Genomic DNA, 20,936 nt, shown 5'->3' with positions numbered 1-20,936 from the left:
AATTCTGGATTATAAATTTCTGGCAGAGTACCTGTTAATGCACTGGATTGTGATTAATCTCAATAATGGCTCAAACTTATTGATTGCTTATTTTGTATGTTAGGCAATGTTATAAATCAACGAACTCTTTTAAGGTACGACTAGTTCTATTATTATCATTCCTGTTATACAAATGAGAAATTTGAGGTGTAGAGAGGGATCTTTCACAAATCATATAGTAAATGGCAGAGCCAGGCTTCAATCCTGGGAACTAAAACCTAAAGAGCAGACCTAGCATCATCAAATCTCCACATCTGTTTCAACAAGCCTTTTAGTACAGCTTCTGGAACTGAGCAATGAAGCTCACCAGCTTCACAGCTTAGACTGGTATTTACTTTCCATTTATTTGTTTTCACGTCCACAAATTAAAACCTCAAAAATTTGTTAGTTGAATTTTTAAATATTAGTCAGAATGTCTAAAGAGGGTGACATTTTTACCTTTTGATGACAAATTGTATTTCTATAGCTATATATTTCAAATTTCTAGACTTCTAAATTAGGTTTTTCTTAAATCAGAGAAGGAACCGAATAATCTCCATTTGCTTTTAAAATATTTTAGAAAAAAATTAAAATAATAATAAAGATTTCCCAAAATATTTTTTAATTTCTTAATATTTGCTTATAGCTCTAACAACTTTAATTATTATCCAGTAAGAAACTTTCCATGCATGGATCTTGTGAAAATTCTACTTAATTTTAACAGCATTCATGTGATTCTGTTAATATATTTCATGTATTTTTTTCCTTAAACCAAACTTTAGATGCATTTTGATAAACTGATTCTGGCCTTCTTAATTTTAGAGTATTCCATTTGGTTTGAAGTCTGCTGTTGAAAGAGGGTTGACTGCAGTTTTCCATACATTTAGCCATACAACCTCAAGCTCAACAATCAATGTTTCAGATGAAGCAGGTTATACTATTTTTCATCATGCTGCCCTGCACAACAGAGTTTCTATTATATGTCAACTGTGCAGTGCTAACTTCGAGGTCAACCAGAGGCGCTTTGTTACGTTCAGTCAAGGTACCATAAAGTTTTTTAACCTAAAATGTTGTTATTTTATTTACCCTTACTCAGCATTAGGAATGCACGTTGCTTTTAGAGCAGATTAAAATTTGGTATTAACTAGAGCAAAATTGAGGTTTTTGTTTCATTTATCTAAGAACGGCTTCTTTTAGTTTTCTAAGTATCACTTATAGCTAGCTTATATAGTTTTATATTTGCTCATTGCGTCTCCTTCATTTGAGTATAAGCTCTATAAGAGGGCAAAGATTTAGCCTACTTTATTTGCCGTGGTATCCTAATGTCCAGATGAAAGCGTGGCTTAATGGTTGCTCAGAAAATATTTGTTGAGTTAATGCATGGATGGGTGAAGGCAGGATATCATTTGATAAGCACTGGCAAAATTAATATATACTGATATACTATAGAAATTCAGAGAACAGCAATAGATATGACTGTCAGGTCCCAGTAGAACAATCATTCTTTATTCCAGGGTCCTTAAACAGGGAATAGTTTCTTTATATTACATATATTTAAATTACATTTAATAACAAAAATTTCTTTATAATAATAATGTTTAGCATTAATAGCCATAACGAGACCCCCCGCCCATAAAATTAAAAAAAAAAAAAACTTAGCCAGGCTTGGTGGTACACGCCTGTAGTCTTAGCTACTCTGAGAGGCTGAAGCAGGAAGATTGCTTGAGCCCAGGAGTTTGAGGTTACACATTTATATGTACATATATATGTAAATTGTCAGGAATGGCCAGTGCAACAATATTGGCAATAAGAAGTGGTGATCTTATATTTAATGAAGTCAGCTATCTTAATAAGCTATGTTAAATTTTTACAGACACCAAAACAAAATGTTGTGCTTTAACCATATTGAATATCCATAAATTTTGTACTCTGTCAGTATGATTAAAATGTTTTGATATTCAGATTCTTTTGTTACTGAAAATATTCAGTACATAGTACATAATGAACCTAGTTAAAATAAGACACAATTCAATCACATTTAAATGCAATAGGTAACACTATTTAAAGATGTATTACTTTAAGCTTTTTTTAGTGTGGAAAAAGTCTTTGGTAAATTAAAAGTTTCTCATGTGCCCTCCGGCTGCTTGAGTTTCCATTTGCTGAGAACTGGGTAGATTTTGAAGTATGGAAAACATAATATTCTACTTCCAATATTATTGCTTAACCAACACAAAATTGTCCCACCTGTGAATTTTAAGCAGCCATTTGGGAGGCAGAGTTTCCAGGTCTACTTTTAATGTGTTGTCAGGTGCATATGACATGCCTGGATGACTTGACCAAAAGTTGTTCTCAACACTGTTCGATGTAATCTTGCCAGATACATCTACATAGTCATTTTGTTCTTATTCATATGAGTCTTCTTGAACAACTTAGGAAACCGCTGTATATTAATGATCATACTTCTATGTGCATTCCCTTTTAAAAGAGTCATCCAAAGTAGAAGTAAAAAAGGAAAGAAATGGTAAGACATAAATAAAGTATTTGGTGCATTTAAAAAGGCTATTGCATATATTAGAACTTTTCTTATAGTATATAATCTCCAAAATACTGTTGCATCAGAATGTTGCATAATGATGTTTTGTATTCATTTTGAAGTATAAATTATTTTCTACTCATAGTTACTTATTGATAGTACTCTTCAGTTTGGGGAGTTTTCTCTTTCTTTTCCTGTGGAATTTACTGTCACCTTATTTTTTATAAATTCAGGCCCACAAGTGGTTTCTACAACTTAAAAAAAAAAAAGTTATTATAATATAAATTAGATATGCTGCCATCTAGTGGCAGTAATAATCTATGAGGTCTGAGGAATGAGTCGTTTTTGACTGAGGTAGTAGACTTACCTAAATGTTGGATATGGAGAAAAACAAAATTTTAAGAGATTATACTTTCTTTGTCTATATTTAAGAGGCTATACCTTCGTACTCTGTATAAGAGAATTCAAAAAGGCTTTCGTTTTAAAGAAATTACGTACAACGACCTGAACTGTCAAGGGGGAGGGGATAGTTACTCAAACTGGCCATCTTCCGTTTGAGGAGGAGCACAGCAAACCTGAGATGACCTCAGAGAGGGAGCCCGACCTCATTCTTCCTCCTCCAATCTCCTGTCAGGGCTACCCATTGGCAGATACTTACAAGGAGCCAGAGGACAGAGGTTGCTTTTTCTGCAGGTGCAGGAGAGCCAGGGTGGTAAAGGAGGTGAGTGGACCTGGAGCGGGAAAAAAGGAAGCTTACCTGTCCCATCTGCCCTGTAGAAATTTCCAGTTGAGTAACGATAGTGTGCCTCCTACATTATTGCTCTCTCTTTTTCTTTTCTAAGTATCACTTATGGCTACCTTATATAAATTTATTTATTTAGTTAGTCTCCCTCACTTGAATATAAAGCTCCATAAAGGACAAGGATTTGGTCTGTTTTGTTAGCCACAGTTTCCTAACACCCAGAAAAACGCTTGGCCTTCATAGGTGCTCAGGAAATTTTTCTTGAGGGGTGTACATTTTATTGGAAACCTTAAATACTCTTCAAACAGAACATGTCTTCAATTAAGGCTCTAAGGCAGTCTACACAGAAAACCAAAGTTTTTCAGATTAGGGGCAAGGAGAGGGACAATATAGAGGACAAGTGCTTAGTTTACCACAAGGACCCCTCATGATTAATGCTCCTCAGCCAGCTTATCAGCTTCCTTCTCCTTTTTAGGGTTTTTTCTCCTATCTTAGCGTATTCATTATATTTCTTTTTACATTTTTGTTAGTGATTGCCCTAGACTTTACAACATTCATTTACAATTATTCCAAGTCTACTTTGAGATAACACTAAGCCACTTCACATGTAGTCTAAGTACCTTATAATAACAAAATATTCCTAAGTCTTCCCACCTATCATTCATTTACTCATTTCACTTGTGCATAAGCATATATATGTCATTCATTTCATAAATGTCATTCATTTCACTTATGCATAAGCACATATAAGTATCTATATCTATATTCAAACCCTTTGTTGATAATGTTATTATTTATTTACTTATTTTGAAATGGAATCTTGCTCTGCTGCCCAGGCTGGAGTGCAGTGGTGCGATTTTGGCTCACTGCAACTTCCGCCTCCCGGCCCCTGGGTTCAAGCGATTCTCCCACCTCAGCCTCCCATGTAGCTGGGACTACAGATGTGCACCACTACACCCTATATGTTTTGTATTTTTAGTAGAGACAGAGTTTCACCATGTTGGCCAGGCTGGTCTCGAACTCCTGACCTCAAGTGATCCGCCCACCTTGGCCTCCCAAAGTGCTGATTACAGGCGTGAGCCACTGCACCAGGCCTGATAATGTTATTTTGAACAAACTGTTCTCTGTTAGCTCAATTAAGACAAAGAAACATTTTACTTGACCTTCATTTTTTTTTATTCTCTGATGCTCTGCCTTCCTTTTTGTATATGTAAGTTTCTGACCTATATCATTTTTCTTCTCTTTGGACAATTTCTTTTAACATGCCTTGCAAGGCAAGTCTACTGGTGGCAAACTCCCTCAATTTTTGTTTGAGGAAGTCTTTATTCCTCATTCATTTTTGAAGGATAATCTTACAGGTTAAAGAATTCTAGATTAGTGGTTCCATTATCTCAACACTTTATTTTCCTCCGCTCACTTCCTGCTTGCATAGTTTCTGAGGAGAATTTGGGTATAATTCTTATTTTTGCTTCTCTATTAGTAATGTGTTTTCCTCTGGCTTCTTTTAGGATTGTTTTCTTTTTAAAATAATTTTTAATTTCTGTGTGTACATAGTAGGCATATATACTTGGAGTACATGAGATTTTTTGATACAGGCATGCACTGCATAATAATCACATCAGAGTAGAGTATCCATCACCTCAAGCATTTATCCTTTATTTGTGCTACATATAATCCAATTATACTCTTTTAGTTATGTTAAAATATACAATTAATTTTTTTTTTACTATAGTCACCCTGTTGTGCTAGCAAATACTAGGTCTTATGTATTCTTACTATTTTGTACCCATTAACTATCCCCACTTCCCCCCACTACCCTTCCTAGCCTCTGGTAACCATCATTCTACTCTGTATCTCCATGAGTTCAATTGTTTTAATTTTTAGCTCCCACAAATAAGTAAGAACAGGCAAAGTTTGTCTTTCTGTGCCTGACTTATTTCATTTAACATAATGACCTCCAATTCCATCCATGTTGTTGCAAATGATAGGATCTCATTCTTTTTCATGGCTGAATACTACTCCATTATGTATCCATCTGAATGGATAAATTTTCTCTATCCACTCATCTGTTGATGGACACTTAGGTTGCTTCCAAATCTTGGCTATTGTGAATAGTGCTGCAGTAAATAGGATTATTTTCTTTATCTTTGTTTTTCTGTAATTTGAAAATGATATGCCTCGGTGTAGTTTTTTGTTTGCTTTGACATTCAATTGGATGGTGTTCTCTGAACTTACTGAATCTTTGGTTTGATACGTCACATTAATATGGAAAAATTCTCAATCATTATTGTTTTAAATATTTCTTCTTTTCCTTTCTCTCTTTCTTCTCTTTCTGTTCTTTTTTTCCCCCTAGACTTTTTAATTTATTTTTATTTTTATTTTTGAGACAGGGTATTTATTGCCCAGGCTAGAGTGCAGTGGCATGATCTCAGCTTACTCCAGCCTCTACCTCCTGTGCTCAAGTAACCCTCTCACCTCAGCCTCCCAAGTAGCTGGGACTACAGACCCATGTCACCATGCCTGGCTAATTTTGCTTATTTTTTTGTAGAGATGAGGTCTCACTATGTTGCCCAGGCTGGTTTCAGACTCTTGGGCTCAAGCAATCATCCTGCCTTGGCTTCCCAAAGTGCTGGGATTACAGGAGTGAGCCACTGTGCCTTGGCCTGGAGGTTTCTACTGATATATCTTCAGGATTAGAGATTTCTTCCTCTGCTGTGTCTAATCTCTTTATAAGCTCATTAATGGCATTCTTCATTTCTTTTACAGTGTTTTTTTATCTGTAGCATGTCATTTTGGTTCTTTCTTAGGATTTCCATCTCTCTGTTTACATTGCCCATCTGTTCTTGCAGGCTACTTTATCCATTAGAACCCTTAGCATATTAATCATAGTTTTAAATTCCCTGTCTGATCATTCCAACATCCCTGCCATGTCTGGTTCCGATTCTTGCTCTGTCTCTTTAAACTGTGTTTTTTGCTTTTTAAATATGCCTTCTAAATTTTTCTCGATAGCTGAACTTAATGTACTGGGTAAAATTTTTGTTTTTTGTTTCTAAGTATGGATTTTTAGTGGTTGGGATTTTTAATCCTGAGTTAAATAAAGGAATATAGGGTTGTCTAAATGTTTTTTTAATGCTTACTTTGGAGATTTTATATCATACAATACTAAGCTCTGTGGTTGGATATCAATAAGGCATTTAGGTTTTTTTTAGGAATGTTAGTGCTGTGATCACTGAAGTAATTGTCCATCCATTCTAGGTCTAACACCTCTACACCTTGCTGCACAGGCTTGCTCATTAGAAACAACAGTTTGTCTACTGTGTTCCAAAGCTGATTACACGCTTTCTGAAAAAAGAGGCTGGATGCCGATTCACTTTGCCGCTTTCTATGACAACGTTTGCATCATTATTGCTCTCTGTAGGAAGGATCCTAGTTTGCTAGAAGCTGAAGCAACAGCTGAGTAAGTCATTAAGCATTTATTATCAGGTTGAAGTTGATGTCTAGGCAATAATAAAAAAAACGAAGAAAGAAAATTAAATAGAATATAAATTTCTGCTTTTCATGGCTTGCCACACACACTGCCACTAAAAGGCGATAGGTGTGGGTGATCTGAAAGGTATGTAAGGCTTACTCCGCTATCCTTTGTACTCACTGTCTCCTCCTAACCACTTATCATTAGAATTCATAAAGACGAGAGCTTCTATTAACCTATGCATGTTTTCTGGAAGAATAAGGACTAATCCCTAAGGAGTTTTTCCTAACCTTGTTCCAGTAGTATGGTTATGCAGATTAACTTTTCATGTTAAATGCTTTGCTTAGTGCCCTGGAAGAAGCCTGAGACTAGGGAGGAGAGAGTTGCCCCAAACTGGATCCTACACAACCAGGAGGCAGCCCTAGGACTTCAGATCAAAGGGGATAGACTTTGGATTACAGGAGAAATATTTAGTGGTATCTGGAAAAGAAATACATTAAAAAGAATAAAATAACTTTGAAATTAAAAAATCCCAACAATCTTTTGTTTCACATTTTAGCTGCAGATCAGCATTTAGGGTAAAGGTGTAACTTCTCCTGAAGGTACATTCTTGGCTAGAAATCTAAAGGCCAGGTCATTACTTTGGATCTCTGAGCCTGATTTAGGCATAGTTTCATTCAAGTTTTTCTAAGTCTTTGAGTAACCTTTCCACTATTATTCAGTGGTCTAGGGCTAGTATAATGGCTTGACAGTATGAGGGACACCAGCTTCCTCTTGTTGCTCTTAACATGTGGAAGCCACCAGAGGAAGCTGGTGTCCCTCAGATGGCAACTCCTGCTTTCACCATCATGTCTAGCCATGAGAAGAAAGAAGAGGCCAGGTGCAGTGGCTCACGCCTGTAATTCCAGCACTTTGGGAGGCCAAGGCAGGCAGATCACTTGAGGTCAGGAGTTCGAGACTAGCCTGGGCAAAACCCCGTCTCTACTAAAAATACAAAAATTAACCGGGTATGGTGGTCCATGCCTGTAATCCTAGCTACTCGAGAGGTGAGGCACAAGAATCACTTGAACCAGAGAGGCAGAGGCTGCAATGAGCTGACATCACACCACTGCACTACAGCCTGGGCGACAGAGTGAGACTCCATCTCAACAACAACAACAACAACAACAACAACAACAAAAAAAAAAAAAAAAAAAAAAAGAAGAAGCTGGGAAATGTAATATTGCACTGGATAGCCAAACAAAATATCTTTACTATCTAAAATTCAGATAATGGGTTTTCGAGCAAAACGGTTAGTTTCTGCTACAATGAGGAAGCTGGGATTTGAAAACTGGACATGAAGTAATGGGTGTAATTAAATCCTGAGCCTCAGTTACATCATTTGTAAAATGGGCTGATGATATTTGCCTTGCTTTTTCCTTCACTTGCGGAGTAGTTGTAAGGCTTAGATAGGATAGTGTATTGTAAGAACTTTGTGCATTATCATCCTCCAAACAAATTATAAGGCATGATAATTAAGCTGGGGAGGTGGGTAGGGACCCATAGTAAGGATGGCACGGCAAAGGAGGCACATCCATTTACATGTAGAATACAGAAGATGAGAATTCCTAAGAATAGAAGGTGGTGGTGTAAGTCAGACTTCCTCCAATTGCAGCTTGAATAGTTTTACAAAAAGTAAATTTGACACTCTATGCGTGTTTAATTATTATATTATGTTTCTTAATTTTTAGGAATCAGTGCACTCCACTGTTACTTGCTGCCACTTCAGGAGCACTGGACACTATTCAGTACCTGTTTTCTATCGGTGCTAACTGGAGAAAAACAGATATTAAAGGAAATAATATAATCCATTTATCAGTGTTAACCTTTCATACAGAGGTTCTCAAATATATAATAAAATTAAATATTCCTGAACTCCCAGTGTGGAAAACTTTGGTAGGTGAGTATAATCTCTTTATAAATACATGTTCTGATTATTATTCAGTTTAATTATTGATACTCTGAAAGAGAGAAAATAAAATAATACATGCATTATATTTTAAATATTTAAAAATCATGAAATAAACATTTTATTAAGACCAGAAATAAAAATACGAATAATAAAGAGCTGAATTTTTGTGTGTGCAAACGTAGTTTTATTTCCAAGTTAAAATCAAAGATCTGTGGCCCAGACTATATTTTACATAATTATATTTATTTTTATTTTCCAACTTTCTCCAGAAGTTCAAACATCCTCTCCTTCATCAAAAAAAAAAAAAGGAAAGAGGAAATTTTAAGTGAAAAATATTCCCTCCAACTTATTCCTTGCCTCCTAATTTTAGAGACAAATTTAGCAAAATCTTTTGTTATATTTTGATGAATGTTTTGTGAAGAATTCTGCTGGAGATTTTATTTTCTTTTTTTTTTTTTTCAAATTTGCATTCAGTCTAGCCAAAATAAGGGTAAGGGTCACTAGGCCAATTATATGGATGTATCTAATTTTACTCCCTTTCAAGACCCCCGCTAAAATTACATGGAGATTAAACAATAATAGTACCACCAGCAGAAGACAGGCATTCAAGGGAAAACAAGAAAGGATACAACAGCAATAAAATAGTGGAAGATGGAAACAGATAGGCAAGACTTAGGACTTAGCCAGCCAGAGAAAATCATTCCAAACCAACAGTGGGAAAGCTGAGAACCCCTTGGACTCACACCATAAATCCTCAAAAGGCTTGAGAACTGACAGTGCCTGTTAGGAGTGCTCTCCTCAGAGCCTAACTAGGAAAGACCTAAAGATGCCAAGGCTAGAATTCTCTTTAAGAAATAGAAAGGAGAGGGACCCGGGAAACTGGAGCATTACCCAAGCGTAAAGCATAGGGAATTTCAAGGAAGACAGCAAGGGGAAGTTTCAGAATGGAACAGTGCATCCAGTCTAGAAGAAAAAAATGGGAGGAATTATCAGTAGGTACAAGGAAAACTAAGCAGATGAAATACAGCAGTCTCCCCTTCTCAGCAGTTTATTTTTGTGTGGTTTCGGTTACCTGCAGTACAGTACAAAAAGATATTTTGAGAGAGAGGCATAGAGCACATTCACATAACTTCTATTATTATATATTATTGTAATCTATTATTAGTTATTGTTAAGCTATTACTATGCCTACAGACTTTATTATAGATATGTATGTTCAGACAGTCTGGTTTGATTTCAGGTTTTTGATTTTACAATCGTGCAAAAGTGATACATGTTCAGAAGAAACTGTACTTCCAGTCCTCATACAACCATTTCTGTTTTTCACTTTTAGTACAGTGTTCAATAAATTACATGAGTTATTAAACACTCTATTATAAAATAGGCTTAGTGTTAGATCATTTTGCCAAGCTGTAGGCTAATGTAATTATTCCAAGCACATTTAAGTTAAGCTAGGCTAAGCTATGCTGTTTGGCAGATTAGGTTTACAAATGCATTTTCAATTTACAATATTTGAACTTACAATGGGTTTATCAGGACATAACCACATCATAAGTTGAGAAGCATCTGTCTAGGAAAAAAAATAGTATATACAGGGTTCAGTACTGTCTTCAGTTTCAGGCATCCACTGGGGGTTTTGGAATGTATCCTCTGCAGATAAGGGGGGACTATTGTAAAATAAGGAAATTATTAGGCCAAGGCGGGCGGATCACGAGGTCAAGAGATAGAGACCATCTTGGCCAACATGGTGAAAACCTGTCTCTACTAAAAATACAAAAATTAGCTGGGCGTGGTGGCACGTGCCTGTAGTCCTAGCTCCTTGGGAGGCTGAGGCAGGAGAATCACTTGAACCTGGGAGGCAAAGGTTGCAGTGAACCAAGATCATGCCACTACAGTCCATCCTGGTGACAGAGCGAGACTTCATCTCAAAATAAATAAATAAATAAATAAATAAATAAATAAATAAATAAAATAAATAAGGAAATTATTACCTGTTGAAAAAAAAAGAGACATGACTATAGTATGTTACAGTCTCAGCTGTGAATAATAATTGTATAGACATCATCATGTATTTAACTAAAAGCTATAAATATGGAGAAAGGGAAGTAAGAGGAAAGAGCAATGTTGAAAGAGTTAATTTCCCATTTTTCATAACATGAAGTCAGTGAAGTCTAAATCAATGTAGCAAAACACAGCAGTGTATATAAGTGTGTAGAAATAAGGAGATTTATAAATCATAGAAGGTATAGGGAAGAGTCCAAACCGATTGTATATGGAGAGATGAACACAGAAAAGTGGGGAGGGTGGGGCCCGGGAACCACTAAATTTTGTTATAGGCCATTTGACAACATTTAACTCTGAATCATGCACGTGCATTACTTTGATAAAAATAAAAAACTAAAGCCAAAAAAGAGAAATGAATTGGAGAATGGGAATGATTTTTTTTCAACAACTCATTTTAGGATGGGATAAAATATGTTTAAGATTTTCAACCCCATTCTACTGATTCAAGAAGTCTGGCTCAATACCTGACGTTGGAATTTACTAGGTACTGGGAACATATCCCAAATACTGGATATGAGCCCCAAGAGATATTGGAAAGTGTTTTCAGTGTTTATTTGCGTGCATTTGTATCATTTCGTTGTCTTGTTAGGAGGAAGTGAGAGGACCATCCTGTTACTTTTACTAAACTGAATCGTTGTAAAAACCTACCTTAATAGTAGGAAGCTCTGCCCCCTAACAGGAATGGCCTAAAAGCATATAAAAATTCACCAGGGCTGCTGCTTCCTACAGCCATTGTGGGGGAAGTCCTGACAGTGACACAAACAGAACAAACAACAGTGAGCATCTGGCCACTGCTGTTTTGCCTTGGGCCCTGCAATAGCTCTCCCTCCTCACACTGCCCATTTCTTTTTTTTTTTTTCTTTTGAGACAGAGTCTCGCTGTCGCCCAGGCTGGAGTGCAGTGGCGCGATCTCGGCTCACTGCAGGCTCCGCCCCCCGGGGTTCACGCCATTCTCCTGCCTCAGCCTCCTGAGTAGCTGGGACTACAGGCGCCCGCCACCACGCCCGGCTAATTTTTTTTGTATTTTTAGTAGAGACAGGGTTTCACTGTGTTAGCCAGGATGGTCTCGATCTCCTGACCTCGTGATTCGCCCGCCTCGGCCTCCCAAAGTGCTGGGATTACAGGCGTGAGCCACCGCGCCCAGCCACATTGCCCATTTCTACTATGCATAAAAGAAAAATCAGTTCATTAGAGGTCTCAGGATTAGTTTTTGGAGTAGAAGCTGAATTTTAAAAGAGGATGTCACGGAATGATATAGCCAAGCTGGATTCAGGACAGATTTGGTAATAGAGTGGCTGGCTAAAGAGATGAGGAAAAGATAGTCTGTGTGTTTTTTCCTAGCACAATAGACATGTATATTTGTAATATCCTCTGTCTATAGTACAAGTTCATCCAAGATTTTATTTAAAGTATCTTTTTTATACTTGGGAAATGTATAAAGCCTCATACCTAATTTAATGGATATTAAATTTTTATTGACAATACTGTGGATTACCTTGCTATTCTTGAAAATCCACATTCAAATTTTATTTAACAATTAATTTTAGCTGAGAGAGATGTATTATTTTCCAAGGGAATTTGAAGTATGTGACCAGCCAATCTAAGTCATTCAGACCAAAGATTAAAAATTTCAGCCAGGCACAGTGGCTCATGCCTGTAATCCTAGCACGTTGGGAGGCCAAGGCAAGTGGATTGCTTGAACCCAAGAGTTTGAGACCAGCCTGGGCCACATGGCAAAATGCTGTCTCTGCAAAAAAATACAAAAATTAGCTGGGTGTGGTGGTGCATACCTGTAGTCTCAGCTACTAGGGAGGCTGAGATGGTAGATTACCTGAGCCCAGGGAGATCCAGGCTGCAGTGAGCTGTAATCATGCCATTGCACTCCAGGCTGGGCAACAGACTGAGACCCCATCTCAAAAAAAGAAATTTCAGGATTTTTTCACTAATTATATAGACTATAAACCTCAAAGATCACGGGCTGATGGAATTTGTCAGTACTTCACAGGGAGCTGTGCACAGTGGGGAATTTAATGCATGCAGGTGGTGGTAATAGTGGTGACCTCAACCCTTGGTTTTACTTAGCTGGTACAAAAAATAGAATCAAGCATTTCATTGCCTCTTGTGCAAATTACAGCTGTGTTTTTCTGTTGAACACTTAACAGAAATGTTACAGTGTGAAAGCTATAAACGAAGGATGATGGCTGTCATGTCCTTGGAAGTAATTTGCTTAGCAAATCATCAATACTGGAGATGTATTTTGGATGCAGGTGATGCAAACTCTATTAATATCTTTTTCTTATGCTATTTTATGTAGAGCTATATTTTATTCATCATTCATTTTTAAATATATTTTTAATTGTAAAGGAAAAATTTTAGTTGATTTTAAGTTTCTTTTGCTAAGATCACTTCATTTACCTGTCAACCATATATTTTATTTTCCACATGGAAGCTGCACAGGATCAAAAAACTATATCAAAAAAATTAAAAAAATGTTAATAAAATTAAAGTTACTTTACCACTACTATTTTATTTTATTTATTTTATTATTATTATCAATTTTAGGCATTGTTCAATTCCCACCTATGAGTGAGAACATGCGGTGTTTGGTTTTTTGTCCTTGTGATAGTTTACTGAGAATGATGATTTCCAGTTTCATCCATGTCCCTACAAAGGACATGAACTCATCATTTTTTATGGCTGCATAGTATTCCATGGTTTATATGTGCCACATTTTCTTAATCCAGTCTATCGTTGTTGGACATTTGGGTTGGTTCCAAGTCTTTACTATTGTGAATAGTGCTGCAATAAACATACGTGTGCATGTGTCTTTATAGCAGCATGATTTATATTCCTTTGGGTATATACCCAGTAATGGGATGGCTGGGTCAAATGGTATTTCTAGTTCTAGATCCCTGAGGAATCGCCACACAGACTTCCACAATGGTTGAACTAGTTTACAGTCCCACCAACAGTGTAAAAGTGTTCCTATTTCTCCACATCCTCTCCAGCCCGTTTCCTGACTTTTTAATGATTGCCATTCTAACTGGTGTGAGATGGTATCTCATTGTGGTTTTGATTTGCATTTCTCTGATGGCCAGTGATGATGAGCATTTTTTCATGTGTTTTTTGGCTGCATAAATGTCTTCTTTTGAGAAGTGTCTGTTCATGTCCTTCGCCCACTTTTTGATGGGGTTGTTTTTTTCTTGTAAATTTGTTTGAGTTCAGAAGCTACCACACTACTTTTATATTTACTTTCGTTTCGAAATTATTCCTATTCTATAATTTGCACAATTTACTTTTGAAATTAAAAGTAGCAGATTTAGTGTCAGGTCTGGTTTGTAACTACCTCTGCATTTAGAACTTAAGAAAATTGCTTAACCTCTGTTAGTTTAGTTTACTCACTAATAAAATGGCTCTACTGGGATCCGTTCCAAGATGGCCGAATAGGAACAGCTCCGGTCTGCAGCTCCCAGCATGATTGGCGCAGAAGACAGGTGATTTCTGCATTTCCAACTGAGGTACCTGGTTCATCTCCCTGGGACTGGTTGGACAGTGGGTACAGCCCATGGGTGAGCCAAAGCAGGGCAGGGCATTGCCTCACCTGGGAAGCACAAGGGGTTGGGGGATTTCCCTTTCCTTGCCAAGGGAAGCTGTGACAGACTGTACCTGAAAAAACGGGGCACTCGCGCCCAAATACTGTGCTTTTCCAATGATCTTAGCAAATGGCACACCAGGAGATTATATCCCGTGCCTGGCTCGGCAGGTCCCACGCTGATGCAGCCTTGCTCACTGCTAGCGCAGCAGTCTGAGATTGACCTGTGAGGCAGCAGCCTGGCAGGGGGAGGGGCATTCACCACTGCTGAGGCTTGAGTAGTTAAACAAAGCGGCTGGGAAGCTTGAACTGGGCAGAGCCCAATGCAGCTCACCAAGGCCTGCTGTCTCTGTAGACCCCACCTCTGGGGGCAGGGCATAGCTGAACAAAAGACAGCAGAAACTAATGCAGACTTAAATGTCCCTGTCTGACATCTCTGAACAGAGCAGTGGTTCTCCCAGCATGGTGTTTGAGTTCTGAGAATGGACAGACTGCCTCCTCAAGTGGGTCCCTGACCCCTTTGTAGCCTAACTGGGAGACATCTCCCAGTAGGGGCCGACTGACACCTCATACAGGCGGGTGCCCCTCTGGGACGAAGCTTCCAAAGGAATGATCAGGCAGCAATATTTGCTGTTCTGCATTTTTTGATGTTCTGCAGCCACTGCTGGTGATATCCAGGCAAACAGGGTCTGGAGTGGACCTCCAGCAAACTCCAACAGACCTGCAGCTGAGGGACCTGACTGTTAGAAGGAAAACTAACAAACAGAAAGGAATAGCATCAACATCAACAAAAAGGACATCTACACCAAAACCCCATCTGTGGGTCACCAACATCAAAGATCAAAGGTAGATAAAACCACAAAGATGGGGAGAAACCAGAGCAGAAAAGCTGAAAATTCTAAAAACCAGAGAGCCTCTTCTCCTCCAAAGGATTACAGCTCCTTGCCAGCAACAGAACAAAGCTGGACAGAGAATGACTTTGATGAGTTGACAGAAGTAGGCTTCAGAAGGTCGGTAATAACAAACTTCTCTGAGCTAACGGAGGATATTCGAACCCATCGCAAGGAAGCTAAAACCCTTGAAAAAAGATTAAACGAATGGCTAACTAGAATAAACAGTGTAGAGAAGACCTTAAATGACCAGATGGAGCTGAAAACCATGGCACGAGAACTACATGAGGCATGCAAAAGCTTCAATAGCCAATTCGATCAAGTGGAAGAAGGGGTATCAGTGATTGATGTTCAAATTAATGAAATAAAGTGAGAAGAGAAGTTTAGAGAAAAAAGAGTAAGAAGAAATGAACAAAGCCTCCAAGAAATATGGGACTATGTGAAAAGACCAAATCTACGTCTGATTAGTGTACTGAAAGTGAAGGGGAAATTGGAACCAAGTTGGAAAACATTGTTCAGGATATTATCCAGGAGAACTTCCCCAATCTAGCAAGGAAGGCCAACATTCAATTCAGGAAATACAGAGAACACCACAAAGATACTCCTTGAGAAGAGCAACCCCAAGACACATAATTGTCAGATTCACCAAAGTTGAAATGAAGGAAAAAATGTTAAGGGCGGCCAGAGAGAAAGGTCAGGTTACCCACAAAGGGAAGCTTATCAGACTAACAGCAGCTCTCGGTAGGAAATCTACAAGCCAGAAGAGAGTGGGGGCCAATATTCAGCATTCTTAAGGAAAAGAATTTTCAACCCAGAATTTCATATCCAGCCCAACTAAGCTTCATAAGTGAAGGAGAAATAAAATCCTTTACAGACAAGCAAATGCTGAGAGATTTTGTCACCACCAGACCTGCCCTACTAGAGCTCCTAAAGAAAGCACTAAACATGGAAAGGAACAACCAGTACCAGCCACTGCAAAAACATGCTGAATTGTAAAGACCATCGATGCTAGGAAGAAACTGCATCAACTGGCAACCAGCTAACATCATAATGGCAGGATCAAATTCACACATAACAATATTAACTTTAAATGTAAATGGGCTAAATGCCCCAATTAAAAGACACAGACTGGTAAACTGGATAAAGAGTCAAGACCCATCAGTGTGCCATATTCAGGAGGCACATCTCACATGCAGAGACACACATAGGCTCAAAATAAAGGGATGGAGGAAGATCTACCAAGCAAATGGAAAGCAAAAAAAATACCAGGGGTTGCCATCCTAGTCTCTGATAAAACAGACTTTCAACTAACAAATATTAAAAAGGAGACAAAGAAGGGCATTATATAATGGTAAAGGGATCGATGCAACAAGAAGAACTAACTATCCTAAATATATATGCACCCAATACAGGAGCACCCAGATTCATAAAGCAAGTTCTTAGAGACTTACAAAGAGACTTAGACTCCCACACAATAATAGTGGGAGACTTTGTCACCCCACTGTCAATATTAGATAGATCAACAAGACAGAAAATTAACAAGGATATTCAGGACTTGAACTCAGCTCTGGACCAAACAGAACTAATAGACATCCACAGAACTCTCCACCCCAAATCAACAGAATATACATTCTTCTCAGCACCACGTCACACTTACTCCAAAATTGACCACATAGTTGGAAGTAAAGCACTCCTCAGCAATTGTAAAAGAACAGAAATCACAACAAACTGTCTCTCAGACCACAGTGCAATCAAAATAGAACTCAGGATTAAGAAACTCACTCAAAACCACACAACTACATGGAAACTGAACAACCTGCTCCTGAATGACTACTGGGTAAATAACGAAATGAAGGCAGAGATAAAGATGTTCTTTGAAACCAATGAGAACAAAGACACAATGTACCAGAATCTCTGGGACACATTTAAAGCAGTGCGTAGAGGGAAATTTATAGCAGTAAATGCCCACAAGACAAAGCAGGAATTGGCCAGGCGTGGTGGCTCATGCCTGTAATCCCAGCACTTTGGGAGGCTGAGGCAGGCAGATCATGAGGTCAGGAGATGGAGACAATCCTGGCTAACACAGTGAAACCCTGTCTCTACTAAAAATACAAAAAATTATCCAGGCGTGGTGGTGGGCACCTGTAGTCCCAGCTACTAGGGAGGCTGAGACAGGACAATGGCGTGAACCCCAGAGGCGGAGCTGGCAGTGAGCTGAAATTGTGCCACTGCACTCCAGCCTGGGCGACAGAGCGAGACTCCATCTGACACACACACAAAAAAAAGAAAGAAAGCAGGAAAGATCTAAAATCGACACCCTAACATTGCAATTAAAAGAAGTAGAGAAGCAAGAGCAAACACATTCAAAAGCTAACAGAAGGCAAGAAATAACTAAGATCAGAGCAGAACTGAAAGAGATTGAGACACAAAAAACCCTTCAAAAAAATCAATGAATCCAGGAGCAGGTTTGTTGAAAAGATCAACAAAACTGATAGACTGCTAGCAAGACTAATAAAGAAGAAAAGAGAAAAATCACATAGACACAATAAAAAATGATAAAGGGGACATCACTACCAACCCCACAGAAATACAGACTACCATCAGAGAATACTATAAACACCCCTACACAAATAAACTAGAAAATCTAGAAGAAATGGATAAATTCCTGGACACACACACCCTCCCAAGACTAAACCAGGAGGAAATTGAATCTCTGAATAGACCAATAACAGGCTCCGAAATTGAGGCAATACTTAATAGCCTACCAACCAAAAGAAGTTCAGGACCAGACAGATTCAAAGCCAAATTCTACCAGAGATACAAAGAGGAGCTGGTACCATTCCTTCTGAAACTATTCCAATCAATAGGAAAAGAGGGAATCCTCCCTAACTCATTTTACGAGGCCAGCATCATCCTGATACCAAAGCCTGGCAGAGACAAAACAAAAAAAGAGAATTTTAGACCAATATCCCTGATGAACATCGATGTAAAAATCCTCAGTAAAAAACTGGCAAACCGAATCCAGCAGCACATTAAAAATCTTATCCACCATGATCATGTCGGCTTCATCCCTGGGATGCAAGTCTGGTTCAACATATGCAAATCAATAAGTGTAATCCATTACATAAACAGAACCAAAGACAAAAACCACATGATTATCTCAATAGATACAGAAAAGGACTTTCACAAAATTCAACAGCCCTTCATTCTAAAAACTCTGAATAGACTAGGTATTGATGGAATGTATCTCAAAATAATAAGGGCTATTTATGACAAACCCACAGCCAATATCATACTGAATGGGCAAAAACTGGAAGCATTCCCTTTGAAAACTGGCACAAGACAGGGATGCCCTCTCTCACCACTCCTATTCAACATAGTGTTGGAAGTTCTGGCCAGGGCAATCAGGCAAGAGAAAGAAATAAAGGATATTCAATTAGGAAAAGAGGAAGTCAAATTGTCCCTGTTTGCAGATGACATGATTGTATATTTAGAAAACCCCACCATCTCAGCCCAAAATCTCCTTAAGCTGATAAGCAACTTCAGCAAACTCTCAGGATACAAAATCAATGTGCAAAAATCACAAGCATTCCTATACACCAATAACAGACAGAGAGCCAAATCATGAGTGAACTCCCATTCACAATTGCTGCAAAGAGAATAAAATACCTAGGAATCCAACTTACAAGGGATGTGAAGGACCTCTTCAAGGAGAACTACAAACCACTGCTCAATGAAATAAAAGAGGACACAAACAAATGGAAGAACATTCCATGTTCATGGATAGGAAGAATCAATATCATGAAAATGGCCATACTGCCCAAGGTAATTTATAGATTCATTACCATCCCCATCAAGCTACCAATGACTTTCTTCATAGAATTGGTAAAAACTACTTTAAAGTTCATATGGAACCAAAAAAGAGCCCGCATTGCCAAGACAATCCTAGGCAAAAAGAACAAAGCTGGAGGCATCATGCTACCTGACTTCAAACTATACTACAAAGCTACAGTAACCAAAACAACATGGTACTGGTACCAAAACAGAGATATAGACCAATGGAACAGAAAAGAGCCCTCAGAAACAACACCACACATCTACAACCATCTGAAATTTGACAAACTAACAAAAACAAGAAATGGGGAAAGGATTCCCTATTTAATAAATGGTGCTGGGAAAACTGGCTAGCCATATGTAGAAAGCTGAAACTGGATCCCTTCCTTACACCTTATACAAAAATTAATTCAAGATGGATTAAAGACTTAAATGTTAGACCTAAAACCATAAAAACCCTAGAAGAAAACCTAGGCAATACCATTCAGGACATAGGCATGGGCAAGGACTTCATGACTAAAACACCAAAAGCAATGGCAACAAAAGCCAAAATAGACAAATGGGATCTAATTAAACTAAAGAGCTTCTGCACAGCAAAAGAAACTGCCATCAGAGTGAACAGGCAACCTACAGAATGGGAGAAAATTTTTGCAATCTACCCATCTGACAAAGGGCTAATATTCCAGAATCTACAGAGAACTTAAACAAATTTACAAGAAAAAAACAATCCCATCAAAAAGTGGGCAAAGGATATGAACAGACACTTCTCAAAAGAAGACATTTATGTAGCCAACAGACACATGAAAAAATGCTCATCATCACTGGCCATCAGAGAAATGCAAATCAAAACCACAATGAGATACCATCTCACACCAGTTAGAATGGAGATCATTAAAAGGTCAGGAAACAACAGATGCTGGAGAGGATGTGGAGAAATAGGAACGCTTTTACACTATTGGTGGGAGTGTAAACTAGTTCAACCATTGTGGAAGACAGTGTAGCGATTCCTCAAGGATCTAGAACTAGAAATACCATTTGACCCAGCCATCCCATTACTGGGTATATACCCAAAGAATTACAAATCATTCTACTATAAAGACACATGCACATGTATGTTTATCGCAGCACTATTCACAATAGCAAAGACTTGGAACCAACCCAAATGTCCATCAATGATAGACTGGATTAAGAAAATGTGGCATATATAAACCATGGAATACTATGCAGCCATAAAAAGGATGAGTTCATGTCCTTTGCAGGGACATGGATGACGCTGGAAACCATCATTCTAAGCAAACTATCACAAGGACAGAAAACCAAACACCGCACGTTCTCACTCATAGGTGGGAATTGAAAAATGAGAACACTTGGACACAGGGTGGGAAACGTCACATACCAGGGCCTGTTGTGGGGTGGGAGGCAGGGGGAGGGACAGCATTAGGAGAAACACCTAGTGTACATGACAAGTTAATGGGTGCATCAAACCAACACAGCACATGTATACTTACGTAACAAACCTGCACGTTGTGCACATGTACCCTAGAACTTAAAGTATAATAAAAAAATAAAATGGCTCCACCCCATAGGATTGTTTTGAGAATAGCACTGTCCAGAATAACTTTCTGAAATGATGAAAATGTTCAGCTGGGCATGGTGGCCCATGCCTGTAATCCCAGCACTTTGGGAGGCCAAGGCAGGAGGATAGCTTGAGCCCAGGAGTTTGAGACCAGTCTGGGCAACATAGTGAGACCCTGTCTTTGTCTTCATCTATATCTATCTATATCTATATCTATCTGTCTATCTATCTATCTATCTATCTATCTATCTATCTATCTATCTATCT

General features: G+C 38.3%; 1 protein-coding gene across 4 annotated transcripts in view; it reads left to right on the top strand.

Moving 5' to 3' along the window:
* Positions 1–20,936, top strand: part of ANKAR (ankyrin and armadillo repeat containing) — a 75,810-nt gene that overhangs the window by 20,744 nt on the left and 34,130 nt on the right. For all 4 annotated transcript variants that reach the window (XM_058440268.1, XM_032755153.2, XM_058440262.1 and 1 more), the window contains exons 7-10: positions 841–1,060; positions 6,549–6,750; positions 8,493–8,701; positions 12,940–13,044. In XM_058440268.1, coding sequence (XP_058296251.1) covers positions 841–1,060; positions 6,549–6,750; positions 8,493–8,701; positions 12,940–13,044 — 736 coding nt within the window. The remainder of the gene's footprint in view (positions 1–840; positions 1,061–6,548; positions 6,751–8,492; positions 8,702–12,939; positions 13,045–20,936) is intronic.

Source organism: Hylobates moloch, unplaced genomic scaffold (assembly GCF_009828535.3).
Source record: "Hylobates moloch isolate HMO894 unplaced genomic scaffold, HMol_V3 SCAFFOLD_1, whole genome shotgun sequence".
Lineage (NCBI taxonomy): Eukaryota > Metazoa > Chordata > Mammalia > Primates > Hylobatidae > Hylobates > Hylobates moloch.
Note: the sequence above shows the minus strand (reverse complement) of the source record. Positions and strands in the feature narration are given on the sequence as shown.